The 18,826-nt window shown below is 37.7% G+C and overlaps 1 protein-coding gene across 1 annotated transcript in view; it reads left to right on the top strand.

Annotated features, from left to right (window-relative positions):
- Window positions 1–18,826, top strand: part of LOC123550539 (uncharacterized) — a 77,930-nt gene that overhangs the window by 22,201 nt on the left and 36,903 nt on the right. Inside the window, exons 4-10 of the mRNA XM_053546776.1 lie at window positions 5,246–5,423; window positions 7,723–7,898; window positions 9,587–9,712; window positions 14,496–14,662; window positions 15,439–15,638; window positions 15,783–16,043; window positions 16,337–16,665. Coding sequence (XP_053402751.1) covers window positions 5,246–5,423; window positions 7,723–7,898; window positions 9,587–9,712; window positions 14,496–14,662; window positions 15,439–15,638; window positions 15,783–16,043; window positions 16,337–16,665 — 1,437 coding nt within the window. The remainder of the gene's footprint in view (window positions 1–5,245; window positions 5,424–7,722; window positions 7,899–9,586; window positions 9,713–14,495; window positions 14,663–15,438; window positions 15,639–15,782; window positions 16,044–16,336; window positions 16,666–18,826) is intronic.

Raw genomic sequence — 18,826 nt, 5'->3', positions numbered from 1 at the left:
ATCTTCTCAAAAACCAGAAGCCCTAGAGCTTAGATATTTGACATGTAGGATTGCCTAGTGGACCTCTACTAAAGTTGTTCAAATCATGACCCCGGGTCAAAATTGACCTCGCCCCAGGGGTCACTTGATTTCATATTGGAAAATCTTCAAAAATTTTCTAAAAATAAACCAGAAAGCCTAGAGCTTAGATATTTCAGATGTAGCATTGCCTAGTGGACATCTACTAAATTTGTTCAAATCATATCCCCCAGGGTCAAAATTAATCCCGCCACAGGGGTCACTTTATTTTACATGGGAAAATCTTTAAAAAAATTCTAAAAATAAACCAGAAGGCCTAGATCTTAGATATTTGACATGTAGCATTGCCTAGTAGACTTCTACAAAATTTGTTCAAATCAATACCCCCGGGGTCAAATTGATACTTGATTGTACATAGAAAAATCTTCAAAAATTATTAAAAATAAACCAGAAGGCCTAGAGCTTAGATATTTGACATGTTGCATTGCCTAGTGGACCTCTACAAAATTTGTTCAAATCTTGACCCCCCCACAGGGTCAAATTGACCCAGCCCAGGGGTTACTTGATTGTACATAGAGAAATCTTCATAAATTTGCTTAAGATAAACCAGAAGGCCTAGATCTTAGATATTTGATATGTAATATTGCCTAGTAGACTTCTACAAACTTTGTTCAAATCATGACCCCCGGGGTAAAATTGGCCCTGCCCCAGGGGTTACTTGAGTGTACATGGGAAAATCTTCCAAAAAAATTTCTAAAAATAATTAGTTTGACATTTGAAACATGTAGCTCATATTACTCAGGTGAGCGATTCATGGTCATCATGACCCTCTTGTTCAAATTATGCAATATTTTAGCACATTAGTTATGTATTATGACATACTTTTACACAAGACACAAAAAGTATTGACACTAACACAGTGGTATTGGAAAAAATAATTTAAATTTAAAGCAGAATAAAGTACTGTAAAACGTGTACTTCAAGACCATACGTTAGAGTCATTATGTGTATTTATTAGCAGGTAGATTCTATTCAGAGGTTGTAATACACAGTCAATATTTAAGGTAGACCAGAAATGAAACTCGTAGTCTTCAGTCTAAGATGGTCTCTGTTTACATGTAGTTTTTACCGCAGGTCTCAATGTATTCCCAATTAAAGAAAACTTAAAGGAAAGCAGATGAATTTCTTAATTACTTTTTTCAAGATATTTGGCTCGGCATTCCAGTTTGGTTCAGTTTTTAGCTCACCTGTCACGAAGTGACAAGGTGAGCTATTGTGACCGTGCGTCGTGCATAGTGCATCGTCAGTCATGCGTCGTCCGTCAGCAATTTCTAAAAAAATCTTCTTCTTGAAAACCACTGGGCAGAATTACACAAAACTTCACAGGAATGATCCTTTGATAGCCCCCTTTCAAAATTGTTCAAAGAATTGAATTCCATGCAGCCATGGCAATAGAAAGGAAAACCTTTAAAAATCTTCTTCTCAAAAACCAGAAGCCTAGAGCTTAGATATTTGGTGTGAAGCATTGCCTAGTGGACCTCTACCAAATTTGTTCAAATCGTGACCTCGGGGTCAAAATTGACCCCGCCCCAGGGGTCACTTTATTTTACATAGGAAAATCCTAAAAAATCTTCTTCTCAGAAACCAGAAGCCCTAGAGCTTAGATATTTGACATGTAGCATTGACTAGTGGACCTCTACTAAAGTTGTTCAAACATGACCCCAGGGTCAAAATTGACCCCGCCCCAGGGGTCACTTGATTTTACATAGATTTCTATAGGAAAATCTTCAAAAAATTTTAAAAAATAAACCAGAAAGCCTAGAGCTTAGATATTTGACATGTAGCATTGCCTAGTGGACCTCTACAAAATTTGTTCAATCATGACCCCGGGGGTCAAAATTGACCCCGCCCCAGGGGTCACTTGATTTACATAGGAAAATCTACAAAAATCTTCTAAAAATAAACCAGAAGGCCTAGAGCTTAGATATTTAACATGTAGCATTGCCTAGTAGACTTCTACAAAATTTGTTCAAATCATGACCCCCGGGGTCAAAATTGACCCCGCCCCAGGAGTCATTTGATTTTAAATAGGAAAATCTTCAAAAATTTTCTAAAAATAAACCAGAAGGCCTAGGTCTTAGATATTTGACATGTAGCCTTGCCTAGTAGACTTCTACAAAATTTGTTCAAATCATGACCCTCAGGGTCAGATTGACCCCGCCCCATGGGGTCACTTGATTGTATATAGAAAAATCTTCAAAATTTTCTAAAAATAAACCAGAAGGCCTAGAGCTTAGATATTTGACATGTAGCATTGCCTAGTGGACCTCTACAAAATTTGTTCAAATCTTGACCCCCCAGGGTCAAATTGACCCAGCCCCAGGGGTTACTGGATTGTACATAGGGAAATCTTCATGAATTTGCTAAAAATAAACCAGAAGGCCTTGATCTTAGATATTTGATATGTAACATTGCCTAGTGGACCTCTACAAAATTTGTTCAAATCTTGACCCCCCCAGGGTCAAATTGACCCAGCCCCAGGGGTTACTGGATTGTACATAGGGAAATCTTCATGAATTTGCTAAAAATAAACCAGAAGGCCTTGATCTTAGATATTTGATATGTAACATTGCCTAGTAGACTTCTACAAACTTTGTTTAAATCATGACCCCCGGGGTAAAATTGGCCCCGCCCCAGGGGTTACTTGATTGTACATCGGAAAATCTTCCAAAAAATTTCTAAAAATAATCAGTTTGACATTTGAAAGATGTAGCTCATATTACTCAGGTGAGCAATCCAGGGTCATCATGACCCTCTTGTTGTTTATAAGCTGGTATCTCAGTACCCAGGTTCAATAATTCTAGGTTGCATTTTTTGAAAAAATATGCACCGTTTTTAGCTCACCTGTCACGAAGTGACAAGGTGAGCTATTGTGACCGCTTGATGTCCGTCGTGCGTAGTGCGTCATGCGTAGTGCGTCAACAATTTCTATAAAAATCTTCTTCTTGAAAACCACTGGGCGGAATTACACCAGACTTCACAGGAATGATCCTTGGGTGGCCCCCTTTCAAAATTATTCAAAGAATTGAATTCCATTCAGAACTCTGGTTGCCATGGCAGCCGAAAGGAAAAACTTTAAAAATCTTCTTGTCCAAAACCACAGGGCCTAGGGCTTTGATATTTGGTGTATAGCATCATCTAGTGGTTCTCTACCAAAATTATTCAAATTATCCCCCTAGGATCAAATATGGCCCAGCCCCGGGGGTCACATGGTTTATATAGACTTAAAAAGGGAAAAGTTTGAAAATCTTCTTGTACAAAACCACATGGCCTAGGGCTTTGATATTTGGTATGTAGCATCATCTAGTGGTCCTCTACCAAGATTGTTCAAATTATCCCCCTAGGATCAAATATGGCCCCGCCCCGGGGGTCACATGGTTTATAAAGACTTACATAGGGAAAACTTTGAAAATCTTCTTGTACAAAACCACATGGCCTTAGGCTTTGATATTTGGTATGTAGCATCATCTAGTGGTCCTCTACCAAGATTTTCAAATTATCCCCCTATGGTCAAATACAGCCCCGCCCCGGGGGTCCCAAGTTTTACATAGACTTATATAGGAAAAAAAGTTTTAAAATCTTCTTGTCTGAAACCACAACACTGAGACCTTTGATATTTGGTTTGTAGCATTGTCTTATGGTCCTCAACCAAAATTGTTCAAATTGTACCCCTGGGGTGAAAAGAGGCCCTGCCCTGGGGGTCCCAAGTTTTATATAGACTTATATAGGAAAATTTTAAAAATCTTCTTGTCTGAAACCATACGACCTAGGCTTTTGATATTTGGTATGATGCATTGTCTAGTAGTCCTCTACCAAAATTTTTCAAATTATGCCCCTGGGATTAAAAGAGGCCCCGCCCTGGGGTCACTTAGTTATTATGTGAGTTATATAGGAAAAATACTTTAAAAAATCATCTGATCCTATTTCCAAGACTGTTTAATTATGATTACCTGATGACCCCAAGTAATATGATTTCACTTGACTGTGACCTTGACCTACTGACCTACTTTCTTGTTTTTTAAGATACAGCCTTGAAATTTTGATGACATATACAGTTTTGCACACAAATCGTAAAACTGAATTTCATTGACCATGAATGTGACCTACTGACTTTCTTAATATTTTATTATCAGTTTGACATTTGAAACATGTAGCTCATATTACTCAGGTGAGCGATCCAGGGTCATAATGACCCTCTTGTTGAATTTTGTATTTATTATCCCACAACGAAAGTCGGAGGGATATAGTTTTGGCATTGTCCTTCCGTCCGTCTTTCCGTCAGTTCTTCCGTTCATCCGTCCGTCCGGAGCCATATCTAGGAAATGGTTGGGAATATTTATATATTACTTCATACACATGTTCACCACTATGAGTTTTTGCGGCCCGCCAAGTTTCAGTCAGAATCCCCTAGTAACACCAGAGTTATGACCCTTAGAAGTTTCTAGTGTTAACTATATAGGGTACTATAAATATGGCAATTTCTGCATCATAACTTTTGATATATTTGACCTAGAACTATGAAATTTAAACAGACTTTTGATCACCATAATGTACACACAGTTTTGTTCAGATTTATTTTGTAAATTAAGAGTTATTGCCCTTTAATTGTATAAAAATCCAGATATTTGTACATAACAAACTTACCATTTGGTAGAATTTCATTAAATTTCTTTCATTCTTTTCCATGAACATTTATTGGTAACATGTGAAGTTGTGTACCCACACCTGGTCACCCCCTTACCTTGATCACCCCCCATCCCCCCCCCCCCCCCCCCCCGCAAAAAAAAAAAAAATATGTATTCCTTATTTTATTCGCATTTCAATTAACTGCATTTAATTTTAAAAGCTAAGCTTATTACAGTAAGCATATCCCATTCAAAATAAATTCTTTAGTCAGGATCAAAGTATCATACATTTATTATGTACTCTTTAATTAAACATCTGTTTTCTGTTAAATTGATTTTGACTAATGAAATTATTTGCTTCTTATTAACATCCTTAACTTTTTGCCGGATATATTTTTTTGCCATTTCTCACCACAGACCCTTTCGGCGGAGAATACCAATTCATAGAATTTGCTTGTTTTTTTAACTTTCTATACTGACAAGGCTATTAAATAGTGGAGTGTTGCTGTCCTCCAATAATTCTTGTTTGTTTTATTTTTCAGGAATTCTTGCAGGCAGTGCGAGATGATGACCTGTGTAAGAACATTTTACATTTAGCATTATGTATGTCAAATACTGCAGTGGAAGAAACTGCAATGGAAATGCTTGTACCCAAAGAAGTTGACAGTGATGATGAGAAGGAACAGAAAACGACACAGAATAAACCCCCACCTCGTAAAGGTATTCTTGATTCCCATCATTAATGTCTCGGTCTATTGTGATAATGCACAAACTAATGCTGGCATTTCAGTTCATGCATTGAGGCTGATCTCTACTTGGGAATACGTTAAAATGGATGATGACAGTGATTTTTTTTGGGAAATAATAAAGGTGCCTATGCCCGCTGAAATGAAAACGTCCGAAATTTTTGACTATCCGAAAATCAGTTCATTTCGCCGATTTTGATCTAACTAGGAAAGATATTGAAATTTTTCATTATCATAAATGATAAACTGGCATAATGGAACATATTTAAACCCACTGCAGTCCATATTTCTCTTGAAAATTGCCAATGTTTTCTTAGTCACGTATTTTCGTGAGGGTAACCTTGATGCAATTTTGATCTCAAAAAGGACGTTTTTGATGTCATTTCTGCGAATTTCATGTTAGATATCGCGGATCTCACACCCGAATATATAAACTGTTACATTTTGGAAATAAAATCTTTTAATTTGAGAGGGGAAAATACCTCTTTTTGGGGGGAAAAATTGACGATTTTTGGGGGAAAAATAGCCTATTTTGGCAACGGGAAACTGCCGGTATTCGGCAGTAAAAATAGGCAAAAAAAAAACACTGGATGATATTCTGTTTACAGTCCCCTACCGGTGGATCACCTGAGAGACTATAGGAATGCCTCCATCTGTCTGTCTGCAAATCCGGATCCTGCAATTACTCAAAAAGTATTCAGGCTAGGTTCATAAAACTTGGTATGTGAATAGAGGGCAATAATGACATGCTTGTAGGTCAAAGGTCAAGGTCACTATTGAAGGTCTAGTTAAAATTGTTTCTGCTTCATAACTTTTATTTGCCTCGATGGATTATCTTAGAGCTACACAAAAACATTCCTCATGATGAGACAATTTGTCAACACATGATCTATGCTTGATGGTTAAAGATCAAGGTCACTGTCTCACAGTCTAAGGTCAAGTAAAAATTTGTTTCCACTCCATAACTTTTAAATGCATTGAAGGATTTTATTACTACACAGAAATATTCCCCATGATTAGACTATGTGTCATGCAGATGACCCATGGTTGTCGGTCAAAGGTCAAGGTCACTATTGAAGGTCAACTAAAATTGTTTCTGCTCCATAACTTTTATGTGCATTGATGGATTATCTTAGTACTATACACAAATGTTCCCCATGATGAGACAATGTGTCGCATACATGACCCTTGCTTGTAGATCAAGTTCATTATTGAAATTTAAGTAAAATTAGTTTTTGTTTCTTTGCTCTTAAATGCCTTGACGCATTTTTAGTCATAACACTGTTGCCAACAACCACAAGGGACGGACACTAACTAAGTTTTACATAGGTAGGGGACTTCTGTATTTCCACTGCAATACTCAGTCACTTGTTTGACATGGCTTAGAGGTAGAGTAACCCATGCAAGTTGGAGGTCTGGTTAGAGCCCAGGCTAGGTCATTCAAAAGCCTCAGTAGAAATGGTAATGTTGACTTTCTCATTTGGCTCGCAGCATTAAGTGGATAGTTCTAGAACTGTATGGTATTTCAGTGACGCAACACTTATAATATTATATAGTTTGGCATTGTGTTAATTGCTACCAGTAGACACTGTCCTTAATTAATTGTTAAAAAGACGCTAAATAAAGTCAAATTTTTGACAGAAATAATAAAGGAAAGTACAGAAAGGTTTTACGATATTTCAAATAGGCATATTCTTGGGACAATTCTCTTCTCTGAAATGAGTAAAGGAGTTCTTTTGCATGGCTTTTATTTGAAGATATAAGTTGTGTATGAAAAATCAATACATGTAAGAGAAGTGTAACTGTCAGAGAGGGGTCATCCATAATTTTGAAAATAAAAAGTTGACTAGGACAGCTGAGAGACACAATATTAATGTTTAAGCAGCCCTCTAGTATGCATCACTTGATGTATATTACATATATAGCACGTTTACCTGCCTCTTGAATTCCATGGAAGTGGTGGTCTTCTGGTTAGGATCTTTAATGACACAACCCGATTTGAGCCCCATTAGGGTCAAATCACAGTTTCTCATATGACACCCAGAAAGTGGATCCAGCAGTGGCTCAAATAAGCCTCAAGCTTTTATCACAGTTAAGCTAAAATATATTAGTATAAACTTAACTAAAATCAGTCTGTTCTGATCTAAAATTCTGATGACTTGGTTAAGGTTAAAGCAAATGCATGGCAAGTGTTTTTACTCTAAAATACTTTGCTGAATATTAAAAATGTTTAGACTTTGATGTCAGAGTGAATTCACTACTTTTTCTCACAGATGCCTTGATAGAGTCTTTAAAGACGTACATTGAGAGATGTTTGAATGCAGGAGCTATCAGTCTTGCTCACTTGGATCGTATAGAAGAGAAAATGCTGGAAGATTTTGGCTACTCTGCCTTCAGTATGATGGGATATGGAAGATTCATTGAATTCCTACTTATGGAAATGAAACAAGTACACTTCATGCTTTCTTCTCTTTTCTTTTTAGCTCACATGTCACAAAGTTACAGTGTGAGCTTTTGTGATCGCGCAGCGTCCGTCGTCCGTGCGTAAACTTTTGTTTGTGACCTCTTTAGAGGTCACATTTTTCATGGGATCTTTATGAAAGTTGGTCAGAATGTTCATCTTGATGATATCTAGGTCAGGTCCGAAACTGGGTCACGTGCGGTCCAAAACTAGGTCAGTAGGTCTAAAAATAGAAAAACCTTGTGACCTCTCTAGAGGCCATATTTTTCACAAGGTCTTCATGAAAATTGGTCAGAATGTTCACCTTGATGATATCTAGGTCAGGTTCGAAACTGGGTCACATGCCTTCAAAAACTAGGTCAGTAGGTCAAATAATAGAAAAACCTTGTGACCTCTCTAGAGGCCATATTTTTCATGGGATCTGTATGAAAGTTGGTCTGAATGTTCATCTTGATGATGTCTAGGTCAAGTTCGAAACTGGGTCAGCTGCAGTCAAAAACTAGGTCATTAGGTCTAAAAATAGAAAAACCTTGTGACCTCTCTAGAGGCCATATTTTTCACAAGATCTTCATGAAAATTGGTCAGAATGTTTACCTTGATGATATCTAGGTCAAATTCGAAACTGGGTCCTGTGCCGTCAAAAACTAGGTCAGTAGGTCAAATAGTAGAAAAATTTTGTGACCTCTCTAGGGGCCATATTTTTCATGGGATCTGTATGAAAATTGGTCTGAGTGTTCATCTTGATGATATCTAGGTTAAATTCGAAACTGATTCAGCTGCGGTCAAAAACTAGGTCATTAGGTCTAAAAATAGAAAAACCTTGTGACCTCTCTAGAGGCCATACTTTTGAATGGATCTTCATGAAAATTGGTCAGAATGTTCACCTTGATGATATCTAGGTCAAGTTTGAAACTGGGTCACGTGCCGTCAATAACTAGGTCAGTAGGTCAAATAATGAAAAAACCTTGTGACCTCTCTAGAGGCCATATTTTTCATGGGATCTGTATGGAAGTTGGTCTGAATGTTCATCTTGATGAGATCTAGGTCAAGTTCAAAACTGGGTCACATGAGCTCAAAAACTAAGTCACTATGTCAAATGATAGAAAAAAACGACGTCATACTCAGTTCAAAACTGGGTCATGTTGGAACAGGTGAGCGATTCAGGACCATCATGGTCCTCTTGTTTTTATATTTGAATAATGTAAATTTTAATTTAAAATCTAAGTTAAATGCTGATTTTTGATAAGCCTTTATTTAGCCTTTATTTATGTTAAAAACCAGAACAGCTGTGAATATTATATTATAAATATTTGTACTAGTTTTGAAAATTAGCTACCACAGTTCCAAACCATATTTATGCAATTCAGACAAATTTTGCTGTGCTTTATACCTGTAAGTTTTGTTTAAAGTAATGTAACATGAAAATGTTTATATCAAGATTACTGCAGTAGGTTTCTATGATTTATGGTATACCTGTATAGAGGATATTTGTTTCTATGTATTGAAGTATCTTTCATAGAATGAACACTAGATGCAAGATTTTCACAAGTAACGTTGTGCTGTATATGTAACATTATGATGTCACAATTTTTACCAAGAAAATACCAAATATATTACCCTGTAATATTTCATTATTTTTCTGAAAACGTGTAACAAAATGAATTATTAAATTGTAGATGCTAGAGGAAAGCGGAGGTTTGTCACTTGGTTCTGGAGGTAGTGACACGGATTTATCCTTCAAACCTCACCAGACTGACATACTTGAGTTCATCAAACAGTGCAGACAGTGTACACATACAGAGGTCTCCATTTGTGTCTCTTTTCTTCATTGAAATTATACCTGTGTGCCCAAATCCCACAAACTAGCAGATACAAAGCCGAAATAAAGCAAATGTCAACCATATTGTTATTATATCCGTATCTGCAAAGAAAGCTTTGAAACTTTAATTGCTGATGAAAACACATGAGAATTAGTTGTTAGCTTAGTTGTTAGCTGGACTATTCTATTCTACTCACACTGGTGTCGGTGTCGGCATCACACCTTGGTTAAAGCTTTGCATGCAAGTAAATATGGCTATCATTGAAAGGCATATAGCTTTGAAACTTATTATACCCCCACAAAACGAAGTTTTTGTGGGGGTTGGGGTGTATATAGGAGTGAGCTTGGCGGTCGGTCCGTCCGTTAGTTTTTAGCTCACCTGAGCCAAAGGCTCATGGTGAGCTATTGTGACCGCTCAATGTCCGTCGTGCGGTGTGCGTCGTCCGTCGTGTGTCCGTCAACATTTTCTAAAAAAATCTTCTTCTTGAAAACCACTGGACAGAATTACACAAAACTTGACAGGAATGATCCTCGGGTGGCCCCCTTTCAAAATTGTTCAAAGAATTGAATTCCATGCAGAAGTTCAGAACTCTGGTTGCCATGGCAACTGAAAGGAAAAACTTTAAAAATCTTCTTGTCCAAAGTAACAGGGCCTAGGGCTTTAATATCTGGTGTGTAGCATCATCTAGTGGTCCTCTACCAAAATTATTCAAATTATCCCTCTAGGGTCAAATATGGCCCTGCCCCGGGGGTCACATGGTTTATATAGACTTATATAGGGAAAACTTTGAAAATCTTCTTGTACAAAACCACATGGTCTAGAGCTTTGATATTTGGTATGTAGCATCACCTAGTGGTCCTCTACCAAAATTGATCAAATTGTACCCCTAGGGTCAAATATAGCCCTGCCCCAGGGGTCACATGGTTTATATAGACTTATATAGGGAAAACTTTGAAAATCTTCTTGTACAAAACCACATGGTCTAGGGCTTTGGTATTTGGTTTGTAGCATCATCTAGTGGTCCTCTAATAAAATTATTCAAATTATCCCCCTAGGGTCAAATATGGCCCCGCCTCGAGGGTCACATGGTTTATATAGACTTATATAGGGAAAACTTTGAAAATCTTCTTGTACAAAACCACACAGCCTAGGGCTTTGATATCAGGTATGTAGCATCATCTAGTGGTCCTCTACCAAGATTATTCAAATTATCCCTCTAGGGTCAAATGTGGCCCCGCCCCGGGGGTCTCAAGTTTTACATAGACTTATATATGAAAAAAAGTTTAAAAATCTTCTTGTCTGAAACCACAACACTTAGACCTTTGATATTTGGTTTGTAGTATTGTCTTATGGTCCTCAACCAAAATTGTTAAAATTGTACCCTTGGGGTAAAAAGAGGCCCTGCCCTGGGGGTCCAAAGTTTTATATAGGAAAAAAACTTTAAAAATCTTCTTGTCTGAAACCATACAACCTATGCTTTTGATATTTGGTATGATGCATTGTCGAGTAGTTCTCTACGAAAATTGTTCAAATTATGCCCCTGGGTTTAAAAGAAGCCTCACCCTGGGGTAACTTAGTTACTATGTGAGTTATATAGGAAAAAGTACTTAAAAATCATTTGATCCTATTTCAAAGACTGTTTAATAATAATTACCTGATGAACCCAAGTAATATGATGTCACTTGACTTTGACCTTGACCTGCAGACCTACTTTCTTGTTTTTTAAGATACAGCCTTGAAATTTTGATGACATACACAGTTTTGCACACCAATCGTAAAACTGAATATCATTGACCATGAATGTGACCTACTGACTTTCTTAATATTTTATCATTAGTTTGATCTTTGAAACATGTAGCTCATATTACTCAGGTGAGCGATCCAGGGTCATCATGACCCTCTTGTTTTGGTTTCCGGATGATAACTCCTGAAAGGCTTGACCGATTTAAATAATTTTTGGTACAGAGGTGTAACAGGAGAAAATACAGGTCAAGTTCAAATTTGGGGTCAATAGGTCAAAGGTCAAGGTCACAGTGACCCTGAACAGTTAAACAGTTTCCGGATGATAACTTGAGAACGCTTGGGCCTAGGATCATAATTTTTGGTACACGGATGTAACATTATGAAATACAGGTCAAAGGTCAACGTCACAGTGACTCGGGAACAGTTAAATGGTTTCCGGATGATAACTTGAGAACACTCGGGTCTAGGATCTTAAATTTTTGTACATTGGTATAACATGATTAAGTACAGGTCATGTTTGACTTTGAGGTTAGTAGGTCAAAGGTCAAGGTCACAATAACATGAAACAAGTTAAACAGTTTCCGGATGATAACTTGAGAACGTTTGGGCCTAGGATCATGAAAATTGATAGCGAAGTTGGTTATAACCAGCAGATGACCCCTAATGATTTTGAGGTCAGCAGGTCACAGGTCAAGGTCACAGTGACCAGGAACACTTAAACGGTTTTTGGACAATAACTTCACAATGCTTGGGACTAGTATCACGAAATTTAATAGGGAGGTTGGTCATGACCAGCAGATGACCCATAATTATTTTGGGTTCCAAAGGTCAAAGGTCATTTAAACCTTTTCTGGACAATCACTTTGAGAACACTTGGGCCGAGGATCACGAAACTTCATAGGGAGGTTGATCATTACCAGCAGATGACCTCTATTGATTTTGAGGTCAGTAGGTCAAAGGTCAAGCAAGTTCAGCTTTGACATTGGCTTACTTCTGTGACAAGGCCATATTGTGGGGGTATAATTCGTCACTCCTGTGACAACTCTAGTTTTTTCTTTTTCTAGGTAAATTACCAACCTGACTGGGCCAAGTCCCATAACTCTGACATGTATTTTGCCCAATTATGCCCCCATTTGGACTTAGAAAATCCTGGTAAAAGTTTTATATGCAAGTTACTTAATCTCCAAAACTAATACAGATATCGAATTGAAACTTCACATGTGTCTTCAGGGTTATGAAACGAGGTGATAGCATCAAGTCCCATAACTCTGACCTGCATTTTGGCCAAATTATGCCCCCTTTTGGACTTAGAAAACCCTGGTTAAAGTTTTGCGTGCAAGTACATATGGCTATCATTTGAAGGCATATAGCTTTGAAACTTATTTTTTCTTTTTCTAGGTAAATTACCAACCTCACTGGGTCAAATCCCATAACTCTGACATGTATTTTGGGCAAATTATGGCCCCTTTTGGCCTTAGAAAATTCTGGTTAAAGGTTTGCATGCAAGTTTCTATCTCCAGAACTAATGCAGATATTGAATTGAAACTGGGGTTATAAAACTAGTTGATACAATCTAGGCCCATAACTCTGACATGCATTTTGGCCAAATTATGCCCCCTTTTGGACTTAGAAAATCCTGGTTAAAGTTTTGCTTGCAGGTACATATAGCTATTACTTAAAGGCATATAGATTTGAAACTTATTTTTTCTTTTTCTAGATCAATTACCAACCTCACTGGGTAAAGTCCCATAACTTTGACATATATTTTGGGCAAATTATGGCCCCTTTTGGCCTTAGAAAATTCTGGTTAAAGTTTTGTGTGCAAGTTACTATCTGCAAAAGAAATGCAGATATTAAATCAATACTTCACATGTGTCTTCGGGGTTATGAAACTAGTTGATTGCATCAAGTTCTATAACTCTGACATGCATTTTGGCCTAATGTCCCCTTTTGAATTTAAAATTCTGGTTAAAGTTTTGCATACAAGTTACCATCTCCAAAACTAATGCAGATACTGGATTGAAACTCTATAGATATTTTAACATTCAGTGTACTATTCCTGCTTCTGGGACAACGATTTACGGACAGCTCTTGTTTTTACTAATTTTTACATTGAAAATTGAAAAGTGTTTGTAACGCTTTAGTCGAGGTAATCGGGGGCCTCGGTGGCCGAGTGGTTAAGGTCGCTGACTTCAAATCACTTGCCCCTCATCGATGTAGGTTCGAGCCTCACTCTGGGCGTTGAATTCTTCATGTGAGGAAGTCATCCAGCTGGCTTACGGAAGGTCAGTGGTTCTACCCAGGTGCCCGCTCGTGATGAAATAATGCACGGAGGAGCACCTGGGGTCTTCCTCCACCATTAAAGCTGGAAAGTCGCCATATGACCTATCATGCGTTGGTGCGACGTTAAATCGAACAAAGAAGTTGTGCACCAGGGGTTTTGTTTGAGATTTCACTCAGCTAGACAATCTTGCCGTTGGACTATTCAAAAATATGCTTAAAAGGGCATAAAAGTTTATGCTGTATCTCAAAAAGAATTTGACTAGTGGTGTATAACATTACAGGATTGTTACATAGCCTGTGAAGTTTGTGTCACATGTATCTCAGATAGTATTTGACCTTGGGTCATAAAACATTAGAGGTTTGTTATATAGCGTGTGTTAGGATTTCACTCTGCTAGACCAGAGTTATGGTCCCTGACTTAGTTAAAAATACTAGAAATACACTTGAAGTGTTTAAAAGTTCATGTTGCAGTTATCTAATAACGTATTTCACTTAGATTCATGAAACCATGTACGGTGTCAGGAAGGGTGGGGGGAAGGATGTGGCATCACTGTCCTATGGACACACATCTAGTTGACCACTTAAAGGAGACAAATCACATGACAAGTTTTCCCATACTTTGACAAAGAACAGAACACGGGTTAATGCACCCTTGCATTAACTTGAAGCAATATTGGGAGATAATTTTTTTCCAAAAGAAATTTCAAGTTAATAGCAACAGAATTTTAATTAATTACAGCCTGAGCAGATAGAAGATGCTTTATGCAAACAGTACAGTGTGAAGGAGGTGCGTCACCTTGGTTATGGTAACATTACACGCCTACTTAGCTATGCTGATAAACATGTTCGACATATATATGGGGAATGTACAGTGCTTTATGAATCTTCCTTAGTTCCATCTGCAGGGTATGTTTTCAGTTTTAGTTATATTTTTATGCCTCTTCGAAAAAGATAGGGTATATTGTTTTGTTCATTGTTCCAGCATAATAACTAAAGAACCTTTGTGCCAACTGCTTAAATATGCCTCTTTTGTAAAAAAATAGGATATATTATGTGATGGTTTATACAGCTGTCCATCTGTCAGTCATAACTCATGTCAGGAGATTAACTAGGAAACCATTCAAGGTATTGACTTTAATATTAGCATATAGACAGGTGAGATTAGATTATTTGTTGAGCACAAATACTGCGAAGGAAGGTCAAAGGTAAAGGTTACAGATGGAGCTGTAAGGTCAAAACTGTCTGATATTTGACTTCAGACTTGGCAATTAGGTAGTTGGCAATAAGACAGTGGGCAGAGCGCCTGAATTAAATCAGTAGGTCAAATTGTTAGGGACAATGCAGAGCACATGAACTAGGTCAGTAGTTTAAAAGTGAAGGTCACAAATTGATCTCAAATTTCAAAATTTAAACCTAGTCTTGCATTCTATGTTTCCAAAGGATTTTTTGGACAGGTTATACCTATTATCTTTTTTACTAAGTGAAGAATACAGCCATCCATTAACTGTTATTTGATTGGTAACAGCTGCTTTTGCTGAACTAAGAAGATATGTTAACAGTTAAGTTTTAATGTCTTCATTTTTGACTTGTTTCATAGAATTGTTAACAAAGTTGTTCAGTTGAAGTATTTGGAAATGTGTATTTGTTGGTAAAAGAACTATAATATTTACGATATTTTTTAGTTTAAATTCAAACTCTGGATCCAAGGTTGGAATTTTGGGCCATCAGACCAGAGACGCTGCAAAAATCTGCCTACACAACTGCCCTCTCCTGGAGAATATGGCTGACTGGAGTCAGTGGGGTCTTGTGTTTGAGCCAGAACTTGGAAAACTGAAAGATTTTGTGCAGAAATATGGAGGTGTGACAACAAAAACATTGGAAGGTAGATAGAGAACTTGAATGATTTTTATTCCCCCACAGAAAATTTAATGGTTAACCAGTTATCAAAATAACCAAATATTAACATCTCTGCTGTAAACCTAGCATAACAAAATAAATAAAAAAAAAAAAAAAATTCTGCTTACAGGTGGAAAGCTAGCTACATTTGATTTCCTAGCTCTAGAACTAAAGCCAGGGGAATATATCAAGGTTGTATCGACAACTTCTCCAGAACATGTAGCAACAGCCCTTGAGAATCGTGATATTTCAGCAACATCTGGTCACCTGGTTTCCATGGCAGTAGCATACAAGGGTGTTGAAAGTATGCCGCTGGCTCTGTTGTCGGGGCACGTGAAAACAGCACTGTTACTGATGCATGCCGAGGATCCATCAACAGATGCAAGAACAGGTCAGCATATACATCCCGCAGTTATCGTAGTTTATTTGATTTCTCTCATTTGTTCAAAACTCTGTATTGTGCTGTGAAATTTAAAAAAAGTAAAAAAAGGGTGTGTGCTTAAGTTTTTGTGTCCCCTCCCCCCTCCAAAAAAAACAACAACAAAAATTAGGGGTTAAGTTGTCTTTGTCCATCCTGCAGTCTGTCCACCAGTCCTTCTGTCCATCCAGATTTGTGTTGTGCATATTTAATTGGTGCTGTATACAAAAAAAAATGCAACAAATCAATATTTTTGGACTACCTAGGAAAGACATCAGATCCTGACCACCACAAGGCAGCCATGTTTGTTCTGCAGTGCTTGTTGCGTATACCCACCAAGATATGTGTGTCCCTGGCCAACCAGATATTCCTGGATCCTTTGGGGCAGGTTGTAGGTTCATGTAAATCCAAAGAGCTGCTTGTGCAACTGTGCAAGACTGTGTCAGAACAGAATCAACTTGTGCAGCTTGGGTGTCTACTTGGAATACCGGAATGGACAGACCTGATTCAGCAGAAATGTATACTTCCTGATTCAGCTATACAGATATTACCTCCAGATGCTGAAGAGCTCTTTGGGGAAGTAAATCCTGATCAGGTAAACACATTGCGTTTTGACAAATTTAAAATCCATTTGGATAGTTTGTTAGCATAAATTGCCATATGCATAGAAATAGGCAAGATGTGCGTCTAATGTGATTTTCCAGCTTTAATGCTGGAGAAAGACACTAGATTGACCAAAAAGCAGTATTTCAGACATAGATTGAATTTAAATAGTCTAAAAAATATAGGAATACAAGGTCAGTAACCTTTACTACTCTGCTATAGTTGATTGGAAAATTAAGTACAGTCAAACTTATCTGTTAAGATCATGCTTAAGAAATGAAAAATTGTTGACAGTTGCTCAGACAACATAGGTGGATTTATACTTTGGTAAACAGGAAGAGAAAATATTGGCTTTTATAGTAGAAGCCACTATTCCAAAGTTGTCTTTAGCACCAGTTGGATTACATGTGTAAACGGTAAAAAAAAACAGCAGGAATATGATAGTAATATAACTTGATATAATTTTTGTTATTACTATAAAGTGGGAGCAGCGGTTTAGTGGTTAAGAAATTGGCCACTTAAAGTTGAGGTCCTGGGTTTGAGCTGACTGAGGTCATTACGATATAATAACCTCTTATAATGAATCATGTTTTTTCCAGAAAAGGAATCTTAGTTAAGGTTGGTTCTAGTAAGCTTGGGTCTAGGATCATGAAAGTTAATAGGGAGGTTGGTCATCACAGCAGATAACCGCTATTGATTTTGTGATCAGTAGGTTAAAGGTCAAGGTCACAGTGACCCAGAACAGTTAAAAGGTTTCCGGATGATAACTCAAGAATGCTTTGGCCTAGGATTATGAAAGTTGATAAAGAGGTTGGTCATGACCAGTAGATGACCTCTATCGATTTGAGATCAGTTGGTCAAAGGTCAAGGCCACAGTGACCCATAACAGTTTAACAGTTTCTGAATGATAACTCAAGAATGCTTAGGCCTAGGCTCACGAAAATTGATAGGAAGGTTGGTCATTACCTATAGATGACCCCTATTGTTTTTGAGATGAGTAGGCCAAAAGGTCAAGGTCACAGTGACCTGGAACAGTTAAACAGTTTCCAGATGATAACTCAAGAACGCTTGGGCCTAGGATCTTGGAATTTGATAGGGGGCTTGTTCATGACTAGCAGATAGTCCCTATTGATTTTGAGGTCAGTAGGCCAAAGGTCAAGGTCAAAGTGACCCAGAACAGTTAAATGGTTTCTGGATGATAACTCAAGAACGCTTGGGTCTAGGATCATGAAAGTTGATGGGGAGGTTGGTCATGACTAGCAGATGACCCCTTTAGATTTTGATATCAATAGGTCAAAGGTCAAGGACACAATGACTCGGAACAGTTAAGAACAAGGTCAAGAACACTTGGACCAAGGATCGTGAAAGTTGATAGGGAGGTTACTCATGAGTGGTAGATAAGCCCTATTGGTTTTGAGATCAGAAGGTCAAAGGTCAAGGTCACAAAGACCTAGAACAGTTAAACGGTTTCCGGATGGGAACTCAAGAATGCTTGGGCCTAGGATCATGAAAATTCATAGGAAGGTTAGTCATGACCAGCAGATAAGCCCTATTGATTTTGAGATCAGTAGGTCCAAGGTCAACGTCACAGTGACCCGGAATAGTTAAACGGTTTCCGGATGATAACTCAAGAATGCTTTGGCCTAGGATCATGAAAGTTGATAGGGAGGTTGGTCATGACCAGCAGATGACCCCTATTGATTTTGAGATCAGTAAGCCAAAGCTCAAGGTCACATTGACCTGGAACAGTTAAACCGTTTCTAGATGATAACTTGAGAATGCTTGGGCCTAGGATCACAAAACTTAATAGAGAGGTTGATCATCACCAGTAGATGACCCCTATTGATTTTGAGGTCAATAGGTCAAAGGTCAAGGTCGCATTGACCCAGAACAGTAGAACTTTCATGTACAGTGACCGAACAATTTCTGTTCCTTGTTCAATTACCGAATGCATTAAGGGGGGCATTTTGTGTTCTACGAGCTCTTGTTTTAGTATTAACTAAATGAGAGCAAAAATGAATATTTCCAAGTGTCATGGTAAATTAAATGTTTAAAAGATATTGATGAATTGCAGAGATTGTTGAAGAACTTTATCCGGACAGTAGTACTTATATATGTAACTGGTATAATTAAGACATAGGAAAACAATTTAA

Source organism: Mercenaria mercenaria, chromosome 6, assembly GCF_021730395.1.
Source record: "Mercenaria mercenaria strain notata chromosome 6, MADL_Memer_1, whole genome shotgun sequence".
Classification (NCBI taxonomy): Eukaryota; Metazoa; Mollusca; class Bivalvia; order Venerida; family Veneridae; genus Mercenaria; species Mercenaria mercenaria.
Note: the sequence above shows the minus strand (reverse complement) of the source record. Positions and strands in the feature narration are given on the sequence as shown.